At 43.5% G+C, this 19,955-nt stretch overlaps 1 protein-coding gene across 1 annotated transcript in view; it reads right to left on the bottom strand.

Moving 5' to 3' along the window:
- The window catches only part of LOC108802774 (zinc finger protein 850-like), a 55,756-nt gene extending 37,099 nt beyond the window's left edge, over window positions 1–18,657 (bottom strand). Inside the window, exons 1-3 of the mRNA XM_018574633.1 lie at window positions 18,609–18,657; window positions 14,497–15,786; window positions 1,852–2,245 (exon numbers count right to left, since the gene is read on the bottom strand). Of these exons, the coding sequence (XP_018430135.1) occupies window positions 1,852–2,245; window positions 14,497–15,786; window positions 18,609–18,657 (1,733 nt within the window). The remainder of the gene's footprint in view (window positions 1–1,851; window positions 2,246–14,496; window positions 15,787–18,608) is intronic.
- Between the last annotated feature and the right edge of the window lie 1,298 nt (window positions 18,658–19,955).

Below are 19,955 nucleotides of genomic sequence, written 5' to 3'. Positions count from 1 at the left end.
TCATATTACAGTGACGAGAACCAACAACCTCGAGACATGGTGTCCATCATATTATAGTGATGAGAAGTAGCAACCCAGAGACATGGTGTCCATCATATTACAGTGATGAGAGCCAACAACCCCGAAACATGGTGTCCATCATATTACAGTGACGAGAGCCAACAACCCCGAGACATGGTGTCCATCATATTACAGTGATGAGAACCAACAACCCCGAGACATGGTGTCCATCATATTACAGTGATGAGAACCAAGAACCCCGAGATATGGTGTCCATCATATTACAGTGATGAGAGCCATCAAGCCTGAGACATGGTGTCCATCATATTACAGTGATGAGAGCCAACAACCGCGAGACATGGTGTCCATCATATTACAGTGATGAGAACCAACAACCCAGAGACATGGTGTCCATCATATTACAGTAATGAGAACCAACAACCCCGAGACATGGTGTCCATCATATTACAGTGATGAGAGCCAACAACCCCGAGACATGGTGTCCATCATATTACAGTGATGAGAGCCAAGAACCCCGAGACGTGGTGTCCATCATATTATAGTGATGAGAACCTACAACCCCGAGACATGGTGTCCATCATATTACGGTGACGAGAGCCAGCAAGCCCGAGACATGGTGTCCATCATATTACAGTGATGAGAACCAAGAACCCCGAGACATGGTGTCCATCATATTACAGTGATGAGAGCCAACAACCCCGAAACATGGTGTCTATCATATTACAGTGACGAGAGCCAACAACCCCGAGACATGGTGTCCATCATATTACAGTGATGAGAACCAACAACCCCGAGACATGGTGTCCATCATATTACAGTGATGAGAGCCAACAAGCCTGAGACATGGTGTCCATCATATTACAGTGACGAGAACCAACAACCCCAAGACATGGTGTCCATCATATTACAGTGATGAGAACCAACAACCCCGAGACATGGTGTCCATCATATTACAGTGACAATGGTTTGAAAGTTTAAACATGCTTCAAGCGCGCTGAAAAATGGCTCAAAATTCAGGTCACGTCGCAGAACATATACCCAGTATATTAATTTGTGCGTGTAGAAGAGATGAAAGACATAACAGTGACCCTAGTGGAAGAGGGCGGACATGATGGGGGGGTTACTGGGTGTAACTATAAAGTAATATCTTATTACCCCCTCTGCTGCCAGTACCAGCAATGTCTCCTCTCTACCTCCTCCCAATTCACCTCTCACCCGGAACTTCCTGTCTGTTCATTACATCACTTCCTATCTGTGCATTTTACTCTGAGATCGCCACCTTGTGGAGAAGGTTTAAAACTGCCACTTACAATACATTTTAACATTTTATTACGGCCTTGTTCTTCATTTTATGTTGCTCGCTTTATTATGCTCCTGGACTTTATATAATGTCAAACTTACATGATACAAAAATAACTTAAAAACATAAATCGATAGTTTAATAATATTCATAAATATCTAAAACTACGGAATAAACTGAATGAACCTGAAATTTGCAATAGAACATCATAATATGCATAAAAAAGCACAGTATATATATATACTGTATATACACACACACATATATGGTAGCAGTTATTCAATTGAAATGACAAAAAATGTTTTATCTCCATTTACTCTAAAATTAAATAACGGAACGATTAAAAAAGGAGATACAGCTGAAGTCATGGAATTGTTGTAGTGCCAGACATTCCCACAAATGCATCTCTATTGTTGCTTTCCTCGCTTTCACTCTTATGTTCATTTCGTCCCTAAGATTCCAAGCCCATCTCCAGGATAAAGTCACAAAAATATTTCCCGGACTCTCAACATGAAAAAGAGCCATCCCGAGTGTGAATTTTCTGGTGCACGACTAGACTTCCTTTCCTAGTGAAACGTTTCCCGCACTCCAAACATGAAAAAGACTTTTCACCCGTGTGAATAATCTGGTGTCTAAGTAGTATACTGTTCTGAGTAAAACTTTTCCCGCATTCTGAACAGGAAAAAGGACGCTCACCAGTGTGTATTCTCTGGTGTAACGTAAGATTTCTTTGCTCGTTGAAACTTTTCCCGCACTCTGAACAGGAATAAGGACGCTCGTCACTGTGAATTCTCTGGTGTACAACAAGTTTTTCTTTACGGCTGAAACTTTTCCCGCACACTGAGCACGAATAAGGACGCTCGCCTGTGTGAATTCTCTGGTGTACAACAAGTTTTTCTTTGCGACTGAAGCATTTCCCACAATCTGAACAGGAAAAAAAATGCTCACTCATGTCATTCCTCCTGTGGATTAGAACGTTTCCTTTTTGAATTAAATGTTTCCTGCTCCCTGAACATGAATAGGGATACTCGGCTGTGTTACTTTCCTCCAGTCTAACAAATGCAATGTTCCCGCACACCAAACTTGACAATGAACTCTCTCCCGTGTGAACTCCATAACATAAAGATTCCTCGGGATTAGACGGATAGGTTGATGTTTCTCTATTGTGAGATCTCAGATGGATATCTGGAGTAACAGTCTGTGATTGATCAGAAGATTCCTCAGGATTAGACGGATCCATTGATGGCTCTGAATGGGAAGGTCTGTGATGTCTATTATGAGTAATCGGATTCACTCCTGGAGAATGTTGTGTGATGTCATCATCTTCTTCATAACAACCTGTAGATAATATAAGACGTCTCTCCGTAGTATTCCAGACATGTCTTCCATCTGTTGGGAAGAAAGTTTTAAACAAATGTTATAAATATTCTCCATGTCTTCCATTAAGTCATATATGTTGTTCTAGAACCTAACAGTATGTCAGAGCTCATGGTAATGGAGAGAGACCTTCATATGGTGTACAGTATCTCTTACTCCTCATTTGTTGGTCACATGACGTTATATTGGGGAATGGAGATGGACCTTCATATGGTGTACAGGATCTCCTCCTCATTTGTTGGTCACATGACGTTATATTGAGGAATGGAGATGGACCTTCATATGGTGTACAGTATCTCCTCCTCATTTGTTGGTCACATGACGTTATATTGAGGAATGGAGATGGACCTTCATATGGTTCACAGTATCTCCTCCTCATTTGTTGGGGACATGACGTTATATTGAGGAATGGAGATGGACCTTGTTGGATATCATTTGGCCAAGCTTTACATGTGTGTTTTGCCTTCATCTGGATGAACTGCGGGTTTTAAATTTTCTTTGGTGGGTGAACTTGATGGAAAATTTTCTTTTATCAATCCATGAAATTATGTAAATACACATTTTATATTCATAGAAGTGAAATAAAAATGTGAACTGTTTCTGCATTTAGTGTTTATAACTTACTTGTGTCCATATGTAGAGAAGATTCCTCCTGTTTACTTCTCACAATCATCTCCCCCTCCTCCATAGACTGCTGAGCTCCACTCACCAACGTCTCTTCTTCTTCCTCTTTAACCTCAACTTTGATGTCTTCCAGTTCTTCACCCTAAGCCCGAAACATAATGGAACACGTTTATTTAAACGTGCAAGAAGAATGTCCTTAGTTTGTTTACAACATATTTTTAGGTCTACGTCCTCAGTCCAATATACCTGATCCTGGTGGGGGATGGTGAGATCTTCCTGTGTGGAATCCCGGGAATACAGAGGACGGGGACATCTCTCTGGTAGGTTCCTCTTACTGGATCCATCTGTAGGAAACACACACACACTGACTGAATACATTGTTTCTATGTGTGTATCAGATGATGGGGGATCTAGGTGGACCCTCCGTACTGCTCTCTCCTCTTACCCGGTGATGTGAGGGGCGGCTCATTCTCCATCACAACGTCCTTGTAGAGATCCCGGTGTCCTTCTAGATACTCCCACTCCTCCATGGAGAAATAGACAGAGACATCCTGACACCTTATAGGAACCTGACACACACAATGATACAGTCACCATCCAGACACATCCCTTGTCTGTTCCTGGATCATGTCCCAGAATTCCCGGCACCGCTCACCTCTCCTGTCAGCAGCTTGATGATCTTCTGGGTGACTTCTAGAATCTTCTTGGCCCTGTTGATCTCTGTTGTCAGGCAGTGAGGTGGAGGCTCTGTGATGGGTGATGTCCCATCAAGACATCTGTTGGGTGTTAATGGTTTATCAGATGTTTTCCTCACTACTGTATAATTCTGAGTAAAGAGAGAAAATAACAATTACCACTACAGACTTCCCAGAATCCTCCTCGCCTCTCTAGTGAGGCCTGTGTTTACCCTACAAAAATAAATCTGATGTCATGTGACCCTCCCAGAATCCTCCTCACCTCTCCGGTCAGCAGGTAGATGATCTCCAGGGTGAGGTCTAATAACCTTTCAGTCATGTGATTCCAATCCTTCTCCATTCTTTTTGATGTGGTCATGTGATCCATACAGTACTCTACTCTCTGTAGATGGATAATAAAGTGAGAATGATCTGGACTGTCCAGGGATGAATAATGTCTACACAGAGTTCCTCCAGAGTCCTCACACCTCAGACTGCTTCCTATACTATATCATGGGTCATATTTATCATGCAAGGATAGGACTACTTTCCTCTTCTCCAGAACGTATCCTCAGAGATAACTGGGAACAATGGAACTGATAAGAGTGCAGCACGGGCAGAGAGCACAGGAATTTATCAGCTGACAAGATTTCTGGCACTATCAAGGGGTATTATTTGCACTTATTGTACAGATATAGCAAAGTGCTTCCAATCCAAACGAAGTGTGAAGGGTGAGAGTTCCACAGGTTCAAGTAGAGTTCAGGGGGTAAAGCCAACACATTTTGTGGGCTCCCTACTCCCTCTTCATTAGGACTGGTGCTGGTGGTGAAAGAAGAAATACTAAAAAACGGGAATGAAGGTGCCGACATGTCGTCATTCTAATTCTTGATCCTTTGTTCTCATTGTCAGGAAAAATCAGGATCGTTATCCCTTATTCTATTTCGTGTAGGGATGATCATTCCTTCTGCTGCCTTAATTAGAACTCCATATCCTCCTCCAGAGAAGACCTGGTGTCCATTATAGATGAGAGCCAACAACCCCGAGACAGCTTCATGGAAGATGAATAAATGGCTCTATATTTAGGATGTATCCGGTATATAAATGGCGGCTCTGGATGGACAGTTGGATAAATGGTTCTATATTTTTCTGAAGATAAAAGATGTCACAGTGAATATGGAGGACGAGGACAGACATGATGGGAGAGTTACAAGATGTAAATACAAAACAATGTCTTATTACCTCCTCTGACCTCTCACCTGGAACTTCCTGTCTGTACCCAACATCATTTCCTGTCTGTACCTTACATCACTTCCTGTCTATTTCACACACTGAGATTGCCACCTTGTGGAGAATGTAAAAACTGCTTTTTATGTTTTTGTCTTATAATTTGCCCGCTACCTTGTGATGCGAGATAGATAGATAGATAGATAGATAATTCCTCCAGTTAGGGGGGGGGATTGGTTTATTTCTAGAAAACTAAACACAATGAATAGAAAGTAACACATTTGGAGGGATCTCCAGTGTCGGAACCTTGATTCTTGGAAGATTTCCACCATTGATGTTCTGGTAGTTTGGAGAAGGTTGGTGAGGTATCAGGTCAGCCTGGTAGGTCTGGAGCATCAATGTGGAGATTAGAAAGCTTCCAGCTCTTTGGGGAATCGGAGAAGGAAGGAGCGAGCAATCAGGCAATAGGGGAACCCCCAGCAATACCGAATATCGGCAAAGCTTATCAAGGAGCGGGCACAGCAAACTACAACGTTTCGAAGTCTCTCTGGCTACGTCAGGGAACTCAGAGAAAGAGGCTCCATCAAAGTCTGCGGAAGGCATAGCATTACCAGTTCTTCTTACTCCTCGAAATATTTAAAGCAGAAAAAATGGCCCTGACTAACTAACAAGATCCCCCACCCCACCATGCTATAGACTTGGAGTTCGCCTCCAAGTTTGGTTTCTCTGAATTTTTTATTGGATTCACCAAACCCAGAGTGAATGGAACCCAGCCAGATTGGCTCATTACTAGAAAGGACTCTTATTCAATCCAGTATCCTCCAGAACTGTGCACCAAAGTGCTGAAAACTCCCAGGAAGTACATTGTTCTTTCAGTACTACCCACACCTGGGTTGAGATATTCCTTTATTATCTGTGTCTACAACCACACATGGTTCCCTCAGTGATACCTACACCCTGGTAGAGACGTTCCTTTATCATCAGTGTCTACATCCCCACCACACATTGTTCTCTCAGTAGGACCTACACGCTGGTAGAGATGTATCTTTATCATCAGTGTCTACATCCCCACCACCCATTGCTCCCTCAGTAGTACCTACCCCCTGGTAGAGACATTCCTTTATCATCAATGTCTACAACCCAACCATACATTGTTCTCTCTGTAGTACCTATACCCTTGTAGAGACGTTCCTTTATCATCAGTGTCTACATCCCCACCACACATTGCTCCCTCAGTAGTATCTACACCCTGGTATAGATGTTCCTTTATCATCAATGTCTACAAACCAACCATACATTGTTCTCTCAGTGGTACCTACACCCTGGTAGAGACGTTCCTTTTGTCATCAGAGTTTAAATCCCCACCACACATTGTTCTCTCAGCAGTGTCCACCTCACAAACTTGTTTGATTATCTAGAAGCTCTTGGTGCCCCCAAATTAATGAATATGGATTTACATAAAACATTTGTTTATAAAAATAACATTTATATGTTCAGCAACTTCCTTCCAATATCTTACCAACTTTGGACATCTCTAGATGACATGTTTGAACTCTCCCGGGACCTGTCCACATGTGGTACAAATAGGACTACCCCAAAGACTTGCTCTATAAAATGAATAGGGAGTTCAAGACATCCTATGGAGTTCTAGACGTCCTATGGAGTTCTAGACGTCCTATGGAATTCTAGTCGCCCTATGGAGTTCTAGACGTCCAGTGGAGCTCTAGTCGTCCTATGGAGTTCTAGACGTCCTATGGAGTTCTAGTCGTCCTATGGAGTTCGAGACGTCCTATGGAGTTCTAGACGTCCTATGGAGTTCTAGTCGTCCTATGGAGTTCTAGTCGTCCTATGGAGTTCTAGACGTCCTATGGAGTTCTAGTCGTCCTATGGAGTTCTAGTCGTCCTATGGAGTTCTAGTCGTCCTATGAAGTTCTAGTCGTCCTGTGGAGTTCTTTACTTCTTATGGAGTTCTAGACGTCCTATGGAGTTCTAGTTGTCCTATGGAGTTCTTTACTTCTTATGGAGTTCTAGTCATCCTATGGAGTTCTACAGTTGTCATCCTGTGAAGTTCTTTATGGCCTACGGAGTTCTTTACTTCTTATGGAGTTCTAGACCTCCTATGGAGTTCTAATATGTTCTATGGAGTTCTAGACGTCCTATGGAGTTCTAGACGTCCTATGGAGTTCTAGACGTCCAATGGAATTCTAGTCGTCCTATGGAGTTCTAGACATCCTATGGAGTTCTAGTCGTCCTATGGAGTTCTAGACGTCCTATGGAGTTCTAGTCGTCCTATGGAGTTCTAGACGTCCTATGGAGTTCTAGACGTCCTATGGAGTTCTAGTCTTCCTATGGAGTTCTAGTCGTCCTATGGAGTTCTAGACGTCCTATGGAGTTCTAGTCGTCCTATGGAGTTCTAGTCGTCCTATGGAGTTCTAGTCGTCCTATGGAGTTCTAGTCGTCCTATGGAGTTCTAGTCGTCCTATGGAGTTCTAGACGTCCTATGGAGTTCTAGTCGTCCTATGGAGTTCTAGACGTCCTATGGAGTTCTAGTCGTCCTATGGAGTTCTAGTCGTCCTATGGAGTTCTAGTCGTCCTATGGAGTTCTAGTCGTCCTATGGAGTTCTAGTCGTCCTATGGAGTTCTAGTCGTCCTATGGAGTTCTAGTCGTCCTATGGAGTTCTAGTCGTCCTATGGAGTTCTAGTCGTCCTATGGAGTTCTAGTCGTCCTATGGAGTTCTAGTCGTCCTATGGAGTTCTAGTCGTCCTATGGAGTTCTAGTCGTCCTATGGAGTTCTAGTCGTCCTATGGAGTTCTAGTCGTCCTATGGAGTTCTAGACGTCCTATGGAGTTCTAGTCGTCCTATGGAGTTCTAGTCGTCCTATGGAGTTCTAGTCGTCCTATGGAGTTCTAGTCGTCCTATGGAGTTCTAGTCGTCCTATGGAGTTCTAGTCGTCCTATGGAGTTCTAGTCGTCCTATGGAGTTCTAGTCGTCCTATGGAGTTCTAGTCGTCCTATGGAGTTCTAGTCGTCCTATGGAGTTCTAGTCGTCCTATGGAGTTCTAGTCGTCCTATGGAGTTCTAGTCGTCCTATGGAGTTCTAGTCGTCCTATGGAGTTCTAGTCGTCCTATGGAGTTCTAGTCGTCCTATGGAGTTCTAGTCGTCCTATGGAGTTCTAGTCGTCCTATGGAGTTCTAGTCGTCCTATGGAGTTCTAGTCGTCCTATGGAGTTCTAGTCGTCCTATGGAGTTCTAGTCGTCCTATGGAGTTCTAGTCGTCCTATGGAGTTCTAGTCGTCCTATGGAGTTCTAGTCGTCCTATGGAGTTCTAGTCGTCCTATGGAGTTCTAGTCGTCCTATGGAGTTCTAGTCGTCCTATGGAGTTCTAGTCGTCCTATGGAGTTCTAGTCGTCCTATGGAGTTCTAGTCGTCCTATGGAGTTCTAGACGTCCTATGGAGTTCTAGACGTCCTATGGAGTTCTAGACGTCCTATGGAGTTCTAGTCGTCCTATGGAGTTCTTTACTTCTTATGGAGTTCTAGACGTCCTATGGAGTTCTAGTTGTCCTATGGAGTTCTTTACTTCTTATGGAGTTCTAGTCATCCTATGGAGTTCTACAGTTGTCATCCTGTGAAGTTCTTTATGGCCTATGGAGTTCTTTATTTCTTATGGAGTTCTAGACATCCTATGGAGTTCTAATATGTTCTATGGAGTTTAGATAACCTATGGAGTTCTAGACGTCCTATGGAATTCTAGTCGTCCTATGGAGTTCTAGACGTCCTATGGAGTTCTAGTCGTCCTATGGAGTTCTAGACGTCCTATGGAGTTCTAGTCGTCCTATGGAGTTCTAGTCGTCCTATGGAGTTCTAGACGTCCTATGGAGTTCTAGTCGTCCTATGGAGTTCTAGACGTCCTATGGAGTTCTAGTCGTCCTATGGAGTTCTAGTCGTCCTATGGAGTTCTAGTCGTCCTATGGAGTTCTAGTCGTCCTATGGAGTTCTAGTCGTCCTATGGAGTTCTAGTCGTCCTATGGAGTTCTAGACGTCCTATGGAGTTCTAGTCGTCCTATGGAGTTCTAGTCGTCCTATGGAGTTCTAGACGTCCTATGGAGTTCTAGTCGTCCTATGGAGTTCTAGTCGTCCTATGGAGTTCTAGTCGTCCTATGGAGTTCTAGTCGTCCTATGGAGTTCTAGTCGTCCTATGGAGTTCTAGTCGTCCTATGGAGTTCTAGTCGTCCTATGGAGTTCTAGTCGTCCTATGGAGTTCTAGTCGTCCTATGGAGTTCTAGTCGTCCTATGGAGTTCTAGTCGTCCTATGGAGTTCTAGTCGTCCTATGGAGTTCTAGTCGTCCTATGGAGTTCTAGTCGTCCTATGGAGTTCTAGTCGTCCTATGGAGTTCTAGTCGTCCTATGGAGTTCTAGTCGTCCTATGGAGTTCTAGTCGTCCTATGGAGTTCTAGTCGTCCTATGGAGTTCTAGTCGTCCTATGGAGTTCTAGTCGTCCTATGGAGTTCTAGTCGTCCTATGGAGTTCTAGTCGTCCTATGGAGTTCTAGTCGTCCTATGGAGTTCTAGTCGTCCTATGGAGTTCTAGTCGTCCTATGGAGTTCTAGTCGTCCTATGGAGTTCTAGTCGTCCTATGGAGTTCTAGTCGTCCTATGGAGTTCTAGTCGTCCTATGGAGTTCTAGTCGTCCTATGGAGTTCTAGTCGTCCTATGGAGTTCTAGTCGTCCTATGGAGTTCTAGTCGTCCTATGGAGTTCTAGTCGTCCTATGGAGTTCTAGTCGTCCTATGGAGTTCTAGTCGTCCTATGGAGTTCTAGACGTCCTATGGAGTTCTAGACGTCCTATGGAGTTCTAGTCGTCCTATGGAGTTCTTTACTTCTTATGGAGTTCTAGACGTCCTATGGAGTTCTAGTTGTCCTATGGAGTTCTTTACTTCTTATGGAGTTCTAGTCATCCTATGGAGTTCTACAGTTGTCATCCTGTGAAGTTCTTTATGGCCTATGGAGTTCTTTATTTCTTATGGAGTTCTAGACATCCTATGGAGTTCTAATATGTTCTATGGAGTTTAGATAACCTATGGAGTTCTAGACGTCCTATGGAATTCTAGTCGTCCTATGGAGTTCTAGACGTCCTATGGAGTTCTAGTCGTCCTATGGAGTTCTAGACGTCCTATGGAGTTCTAGTCGTCCTATGGAGTTCTAGTCGTCCTATGGAGTTCTTTACTTCTTATGGAGTTTTAGACGTCCTATGGAGTTCTAGTTGTCCTATGGAGTTCTAGTCGTCCTATGGAGTTCTTTACTTCTTATGGAGTTCTAGACGTCCTATGGAGTTCTAGACGTCCTATGGAGTTCTAGTCGTCCTATGGAGTTCTTTACTTCTTATGGAGTTCTAGACGTCCTATGGAGTTCTAGACGTCCTATGGAGTTCTAGTCGTCCTATGGAGTTCTTTACTTCTTATGGAGTTCTAGACGTCCTATGGAGTTCTAGTCGTCCTATGGAGTTCTAGTCGTCCTATGGAGTTCTTTACTTCTTATGGAGTTCTAGACGTCCTATGGAGTTCTAGTTGTCCTATGGAGTTCTAGTCGTCCTATGGAGTTCTAGTCGTCCTATGGAGTTCTAGTCGTCCTATGGAGTTCTAGACGTCCTATGGAGTTCTAGACGTCCTATGGAGTTCTAGACGTCCAATGGAATTCTAGTCGTCCTATGGAGTTCTAGACATCCTATGGAGTTCTAGTCGTCCTATGGAGTTCTAGACGTCCTATGGAGTTCTAGTCGTCCTATGGAGTTCTAGACGTCCTATGGAGTTCTAGACGTCCTATGGAGTTCTAGTCTTCCTATGGAGTTCTAGTCGTCCTATGGAATTCTAGACGTCCTATGGAGTTCTAGTCGTCCTATGGAGTTCTTTACTTCTTATGGAGTTCTAGACGTCCTATGGAGTTCTAGTTGTCCTATGGAGTTCTTTACTTCTTATGGAGTTCTAGTCATCCTATGGAGTTCTACAGTTGTCATCCTGTGAAGTTCTTTATGGCCTATGGAGTTCTTTATTTCTTATGGAGTTCTAGACATCCTATGGAGTTCTAATATGTTCTATGGAGTTTAGATAACCTATGGAGTTCTAGACGTCCTATGGAATTCTAGACGTCCTATGGAGTTCTAGTCGTCCTATGGAGTTCTTTACTTCTTATGGAGTTCTAGACGTCCTATGGAGTTCTAGTTGTCCTATGGAGTTCTTTACTTCTTATGGAGTTCTAGTCATCCTATGGAGTTCTACAGTTGTCATCCTGTGAAGTTATTTATGGCCTATGGAGTTCTTTACTTCTTATGGAGTTCTAGACATCCTATGGAGTTCTAATAAGATCTATGGAGTTTTAGATAACCTATGGAGTTCGAGACGTCCTATGGAGTTCGAGACGTCCTATGGAGTTCTAGACGTCCTATGGAGTTCTAGTCGTCCTATGGAGTTCTAGTCGTCCTATGGAGTTCTAGACGTCCTATGGAGTTCTAGTCGTCCTATGGAGTTCTAGACGTCCTATGGAGTTCTAGTCGTCCTATGGAGTTCTAGACGTCCTATGGAGTTCTAGACGTCCTATGGAGTTCTAGACGTCTTATGGAATTCTAGTCGTCCTGTGGAGTTCTACAGTTGTCATCCTGTGAAATTCTTTATGGCCTATAGCAGTGGTGGCGGACCTTGGCACTCATGCCTCATGGGACTTGTAGTTCCAAAACAGCTGGAGTGCCAAGGTTCGCCACCACTGGCCTATAGAGTTCTTTACTTCTTATGGAGTTCTAGACATCCTCTGGAGTTCTAATATGTTCTATGGAGTTTTAGATATATCCTATGGAGTTCTATTCATCCTGTGTAGTTCTATATGGCCTATGGAGTTCTAGCTGTACTAGGGAATTCTATACTTCTTATGGAGCTCTATACATTCTATGGCAGCGGTTGGCAACCTTTCGGACCTCGTGGACCACTAAATTCATCATTTTAAATCCCGCGGACCACTAATATGAATTTCTTTAAAAAAATATATATATATATATTCTCATATTTTTGGTTTCCTCATATATAAATATCTCATGTGTGTGTGTATATATATATATATATATATCATTTTTGCCCATTTGTTGCCCGATGTGTTGTTGTGATTGCCCATTTGTTGCCCCGTGTATTTATCCTGATTGGTGTCATGATTTCTGTCTCAAACAATTCATCCCCACACAGCTCCCTCCTCATGTATCACTTGCCCCTCCCTTTTAGATCGTAAGCCCCCAGGGGCAGGGCCCTCCTTTACCATCTTGTCTTAAATCGTATTATTATTGTAATGTCTTCCTTATATTGTAAAGCGCTGCGCAAACTGTTGGCGCTATATAAATGCTGTATAATAATAATGTATTGTTGTGATTGCCCATTTCTTACCTCAGGTCTTCTCATGATGGCCTACTTGTTGCCCGATGTATTGTTGTAATTGCCCATTTGCTGCCCCCGTGTATTTGTCCTGATTGCCGTCATGATTTATTTCGCAATTGCCAGCCTGTTGCCCATGTATTGGCATATTTGCCCATATATTACCACAGTTCAGTGCTATAGTGCCATCTTTGTGAGCGTGCTACCCGCTCGGCCCTGTTTCTTTTGAGGGCAATAAGTCTATAATATCTACTAGGGATACACAGATACTTTTCGAGTACCAGTGCCGATACTTGGCATTTTCATGAGAACTACCAGGGTTGCAGCGGTTGCAGCTTGGACCTGGCTCTGGTGCTCCACCACTGTCCTGAATTAATTAGTCTGTATTGTTTTAGAAAAACTGTCACATGACAATAAACAAAAATGTCTCAGTACTCGTACTTGTAAGTACTTGGGCAAGTACCAGTACTCGTACTCGCAAAACTGGTATCGGTCCATCCCCTTTATTTATATTTACAAAAACAAAATCGTACATTAAAACAGAGATGTACAAATCCCGGGAGCTCCGTGTGCACCTTACAAATGACAGCGGCCTCCTAATTTCTGAATTTTTCTCTAGTCTAGTCTTGGAGCTCAAAAGTATCGGTACATGTACTCGTACTTGTACCGAGTGAGTACTGTACTTGGTATCTGTGCAACCCTAATATCTACGAGTTCTAACGATCCAACCGCACCCCTATAATCTCCAGTTTTACTGACAAATCCCTAAAGCTCCCCCTACCCAGGGGCAAATCTGAGGAACCTGTGGTTAGGAGTATACCAAAGATATTTCCTATCTCTTGAGTTCCCGGGTCCACAATCCTGGCCCATTATATAGGGCCCCACTCTTCCCAATTAAATCGTTTTTTGTTTTTTTTTCGTGAAGAATGTAAAATGTAAAAAAGAAGGACACCCCAATGTGGGCAAGGAGAGATAAAGGAACTGTAGTATTAGATCTTACCATTGGAGTCCCCGAGTAATAGAGGAAGCTGTGAGATTTAGCTTCAGACAGTTTCAGTCCACTCATCAAAGTCGGTTTGAGGGCTTTGGACCCACTTTTATTAATCAACATAACACAATGTTCCGGTCACGCAGAACGGGTTTGTATAATAACAAAGAACACAAACATATTTCAACCTCTTGGCTATTTTGTAGCACAGCTCCCTAGGACGGGAGTCTCGTCCCCCTTGCTGAACAGGTTCCTTCAGTCTCCAGCCTAGACCAGTTGCCCGCCCACATACAGACTTGCTTAGCTCAGACACACCGGGCCGGTTTGGACGCGGACTACTTCTGTCCCTTCCCGATGTCCAACTCTCAGACATCAGTCTGGCTTGGTGGCCTGTCTGTGTAGACCAGACAGGCCTTGAAGCGCGCTCCCCATATGTATTAGGCTCCAAGTTGCTCTTGCAGCACATAGGATCAAAACTCTAACTATAGAATACTCGGTTTTGTGGCCAACACTCACCTGGCTCCATAAATTCACATGTTTCCCTGCTGGATCTCATGACCTTCCATCTCTCACAAAGCCAAATGATTCAGCCTATCGGAATCAGAACCTAAACATAACTTTTGCTAAGTCGTACCCTTAAACTAATTTGGAATCATGCAGTTGTTTAATGACTGATCTGCTTCTTTATTAGATCTAATCTAATTGTGTAAAATATCTCTTTCAACATGAAAAAGGGCCTTCCTGAATGTGAACTTTCTGGTGTGCAACCAGACCTCCCTTCCTAACGAAACATTTCCCGCAATCTGAACATGGAAAAGATTTTTCACCTGTGTGAGTACTTTGGTGTCTAAGAAGAACACTTTTCTGAGTGAAACGTTTCCCACACTCTGAACAGCAAAAAGGACGCTCGCCCGTGTGAATTCTCTGGTGAACAATAAGTTTTCCTTTCTCAGTAAAGCATTTTCCGCAATCTGAACAGGTAAAAGGACGCTCACCCATGTGCCTTCTCTGGTGTCTTATAGCTTTTCCTTTATCAGTGAAACATTTCCCGCACTCTGAACAGGAAAATGGTTGCTCACCTGTGTGACTTCTCTGGTGTTCAAAAAGGTTTCCTTTAGAACTGAAACTTTTCCCACACTCTGAACAGGAATAAGGACTCTGACCAGTATGAATTCTCTGGTGCCTAGTAACTGATCCTTTCTCAGTGAAACATTTGCCACAATCTGAGCAGGAAAATGGACGCTCACCCGTGTGGCATCTATGGTGCGCAATGAGTTTTCCTTTCACAGAGAAACTTTTTCCACATTTTAAACAGGTAAAAGGACGCTCACCTGTGTGAACTCTCTGGTGTCTTAAAAGGTCTCCATGCTGAGTAAAACTTTTCCCGCACTCTGAACAGGAGAAAGGACGCTCTCCAGTGTGAATTCTATGGTGTATAGTAAGCTTCCCTTTCTCTGTAAAGCATTTTCCACAGACTAAACAGGTAAAAGGACGCTCACCCGTGTGACTTCTCTGGTGTCTAATAAGTTTTCCTTTCTCAGTGAAACGTTTCCCACACTCTGAACAGAAAAAGGGCTGTTCTCCCGTGTGACCTCTCTGGTGTACAATAAGTTTTCCTTTAGTACTGAGACTTTTCCCACACTCTGAACAGGGATAGGAACGCTCACCAATGTGGCTTCTCTGGTGACCAATAAGTGTCCCTTTCTCAGTGAAACTTTTCCCACACTTTGAACAGGTAAAAGGATGCTCAGCCGTGTGAATTATTTGGTGTCTTAAGAGGTCTCCTTTCTTAACAAAAGATTTTCCACACTCTGGACATGAATAAAGACGCTCAGCGGTGTTCTTTTTCTTGAGACTAACAAGTGCTATGTTCAATGAACTTTCTCCTGTGTGAGCTCCATAACATAAAGATTCCCCGGGATTAGATGGATAGGTTGATGTTTCTCTATTGTGAGATCTCAGATAGATATCTGGAGTAACAGTCTGTGATTGGTCAGAAGATTCCTCAGGATTAGACGGATCCACTGATGGCTCTGAATGGGAAGGTCTGTGATGTTTATTATGAGTAATGGGATTCACTCCTAGAGAATGTTGTGTGATGTCATCATCTCCTTCATAAGAGTCTGTAGATAAAATAAGATTTCTCTCCGTAGTATTCCAGACATGTCTTCCATCTGTTGGGAAGAAATGTTAAAACAAATATTATAAATATCCCTCATGTGTTCCATTCAGTCATATATATTGTTCTAGAACCTAACAGTGTGTCAGCGCTCATGGTAACAGAGACGGACCTTTCATATGGTGTACAGTATCTCCTCCTCATTGGTTGGTCACATGACGTTATATTGGGGAATGGAGACGGACCTTCCATATGGTGTACAGTATCTCCTCCATTTGTTGGTCATATGACGTTATATTGGGGAATGGAGACGGACCTTCCATATGGTGTACAGTATCTCCTCCATTTGTTGGTCATATGACGTTATATTGGGGAATGGAGACGGACCTTCCATATGGTGTACAGTATCTCCTCCATTTGTTGGTCATATGACGTTATATTGGGGAATGGAGACGGACCTTCCATATGGTGTACAGTATCTCCTCCATTTGTTGGTCATATGACGTTATATTGGGGAATGGAGACGGACCTTCCATATGGTGTACAGTATCTCCTCCATTTGTTGGTCATATGACGTTATATTGGGGAATGGAGACGGACCTTCCATATGGTGTACAGTATCTCCTCCATTTGTTGGTCATATGACGTTATATTGGGGAATGGAGACGGACCTTCCATATGGTGTACAGTATCTCCTCCATTTGTTGGTCATATGACGTTATATTGGGGAATGGAGACGGACCTTCCATATGGTGTACAGTATCTCCTCCATTTGTTGGTCATATGACGTTATATTGGGGAATGGAGACGGACCTTCCATATGGTGTACAGTATCTCCTCCATTTGTTGGTCATATGACGTTATATTGGGGAATGGAGACGGACCTTCCATATGGTGTACAGTATCTCCTCCATTTGTTGGTCATATGACGTTATATTGGGGAATGGAGACGGACCTTCCATATGGTGTACAGTATCTCCTCCATTTGTTGGTCATATGACGTTATATTGGGGAATGGAGACGGACCTTCCATATGGTGTACAGTATCTCCTCCATTTGTTGGTCATATGACGTTATATTGGGGAATGGAGACGGACCTTCCATATGGTGTACAGTATCTCCTCCCCATTTGTTGGTCACATTACATTATATTATATTGAGGAATGGAGATGGACCTTCATATGGTGTAGAGTATCTCCTCCTCATTTGTTGGTCTAAGGACGTTATATTGAGGAATGGAGATGGACCTTCATATGGTATACAGTATCTCCTCCTCATTTGTTGGGGACATGACGTTACACATTGGATGGTGGTGTTGGTACATAGATGATGTTCTTCTTGTTAGCAGTTAGGATTTCTTAATCTTTTCCTTTATTAAAGTCAGAACAAACTTCGGGTAACTGCAGAAAAAAGGTTTAACCTCCAAACATGGAGAAGGTTCTTTGCCGTAGTGAAAACGAGGATTAGTCCTTTACTGTAATTTTTTAAAAAATATACACTATATTACCAAAAAGTATTGGGACGCCTTTACACGCACATGAACTTTAATGGCATCCCAGTCTTAGTCCGTAGGGTTCAGTATTGGGTTGGCTCGCCCTTTACCGCTATAACAGCTTCAACTCTTCTGGGAAGGTGTCCACAAGGTTTAGGAGTGTGTCTATGGGAATGTTGGACCATTTGTGAGGTCAGGTACTGATGTTGGGGGAGGGGCTCGCAGTCTCAGCTCTAATTCATCCCAAAGGTGTTCTATGGGGTTGAGGTCAGGACTCTGTGCAGCCAGTCAACTTCATCCACCCCAAACTCTCCCATCCATGTCTTTATGGACCTTGCTTTGTGCACTGGTGCGCAGTCATGTTGGAACAGGAAGGGGCCATCCCCAAACTCCTCCCCCAAAGTTGGGAGCATGAAATTGTCCAAAATGTCTTGGTGTGCTGAGACCTTAAGAGTTCCCTTCACTGGAACTAAGGGGCCAAGCCCAACCCCTGAAAAACAACCCCCCCCATAATCCCCCCTCCACCAAACTTTACACTTGGCACAATGCAGTCAGGCAAGTACCGTTCTCCTGGCAACCGCCAAACCCAGACACGCCCATCGGATTGCCAGACAGAGAAGCGTGATTGGTCACTCCAGAGAACACGTCTCCACTTCTCTAGAGTCCAGTGGCGGCGCGCTTTACACCGCGGCATTCCCACGCTTTGCATTGCACTTTGTGATGTGCGGCTTGGATGCAGCTGCTCGGCCATGGAAACCCATTCCATGAAGCTCTCTACGCACTGTTGTTGTGCCAATCTGAAGGTCGCATGGAGTTTGGAGGTCTGTAGCTATTGACTCTGCAGACAGTTGGTGACTTCTGCGCACTGTGCGCTTCAGCATGCGCTGACCCCGCTCTGTCATGTGACGTGGCCGACCACTTCCTGGCTGAGTTGCTGTTGTTCCCGGTCGCTTCCACTTTGTTATAATCCCAGTAACAGGTGACCGCGGAATATTTAGTAGCCAGGAAATGTCACGGAACACCTGAATCCAATGATTTGGACGGGGAGGGGCTTAATTCTTTTGGCAATATAGTGTATGTGCAAAATTGAGGGGGTTTATAAATACAATATATATTGATGGCTTGTAATATTTGTAGAGAAAACAGGTTAGAGGGTCGATCTGGGGAGTTATCCGATTGTCCTCTGGAATTAGGAAGGGATTTCTTTATCTTTGTTGCAGCAAATTCGGTCTAGCTTTATATCTTCATCTGGATCAGCTGTGAGTTATGGATTTTTTTTTTTTATATATATATATATATATATATATTACACACACACACACTTTATACTCATAGAAGTGAAATGGAGATGTGAACTGTTTCTGTATTTAGTGTTATTCACTTACTTGTGTCCATATGTAGAGAAGATTCCTCCTGCTTACTCTTCATAATCATCTCCCCCTCCTCCATAGACTGCTGAGCTCCACTCACCAACGTCTCTTCTTCTTCCTCTTTAACCTCGACTTTGATGTCTTCCAGTTCTTCACCCTAAATCCCCAAAGATGATAGAATATAACTTCTTGAAAAGGTACAAATAACGAGATATTACATAGAGGAAAGTTCTCTCATAGCTTAGAATATATTTTAGGTCTACAAACTCAGTCCCATCTACCTGATCATGGTGGGGGGCGGTGTGATCTTCCTGGGTGGAATCCCGGGAATACAGAGGACGGGGACATCTCTCTGGTGGGTTCCTCTTACTGGATCCATCTGTAGGAAACACACACACTGACTGAATACATTGTTTCTATGTGTGTATCAGATGATGGGGGATGTAGGTGGACCCTCCGTACTGCTCTCTCCTCTTACCCGGTGATGTGAGGGGCGGCTCATTCTCCATCACCACGTCCTTGTAGAGATCCCGGTGTCCTTCTAGATACTCCCACTCCTCCATGGAGAAATAGACAGAGACATCCTGACACCTTATAGGAACCTGACACACACAATGATACAGTCACCACCCAGACACACCCCTTGTCTGTTCCTGGATCATGTCCCAGAATTCCCGGCACCGCTCACCTCTCCTGTCAGCAGCTCAATCATCTTCTGGGTGACTTCTAGAACCTTCTTGTCATTGTTCACCTCTGTGGTCAGGCGGTGAGGTGGAGGCTCTGTGATGGGTGATGTCCCATGAAGGCAGCTGCTGGGTGTTAACGGCTCACCTGATATTTTCTTCACTACTTTATAATCCTGAGTAAAGACAGAAAGTAACAATTATCACTACTGACTTCCCAGAATCCTCCTCACCTCTTCAGTCAGGTCTGTGTTTTAATAAAGAGATACATCTTATGTCATAGAACCTTCCCAGAATCCTCCTCACCTCTCCGGTCAGCAGGTAGATGATCTCCAGGGTGAGGTCTAATATCCTCTCAGTCACGTGGGTTTGGTCTTTGTCCATCTTCATTGATGTCATCAGATCTACATAAGATGCTCCTCTCTGTAGAGAAATGATAAATGAGAATGATCTGGACTGTCGCGGGATGAATTATGTCTCCGGAGTTCTGGCACCTCGAGCTGCTCTTTATACTATATTACAGACCTTATTAATGTCACAGAACGTAAGCCAGAGATTTCTTTCCTCCAACATCAAAGCCTAGTATTTTAGGTTTGGATTGACGGGAGAAGAGTTTGAACCTTGGGGCATCTTTGGTGTATTATAGGCTTTCAGGAGCACGCGACAGAGTGATGGTGAG

Source organism: Nanorana parkeri, unplaced genomic scaffold (genome assembly GCF_000935625.1).
Source record: "Nanorana parkeri isolate BGI_ZX_2015 unplaced genomic scaffold, ASM93562v1 scaffold3105, whole genome shotgun sequence".
NCBI classification, from domain to species: Eukaryota; Metazoa; Chordata; class Amphibia; order Anura; family Dicroglossidae; genus Nanorana; species Nanorana parkeri.
Note: the sequence above shows the minus strand (reverse complement) of the source record. Positions and strands in the feature narration are given on the sequence as shown.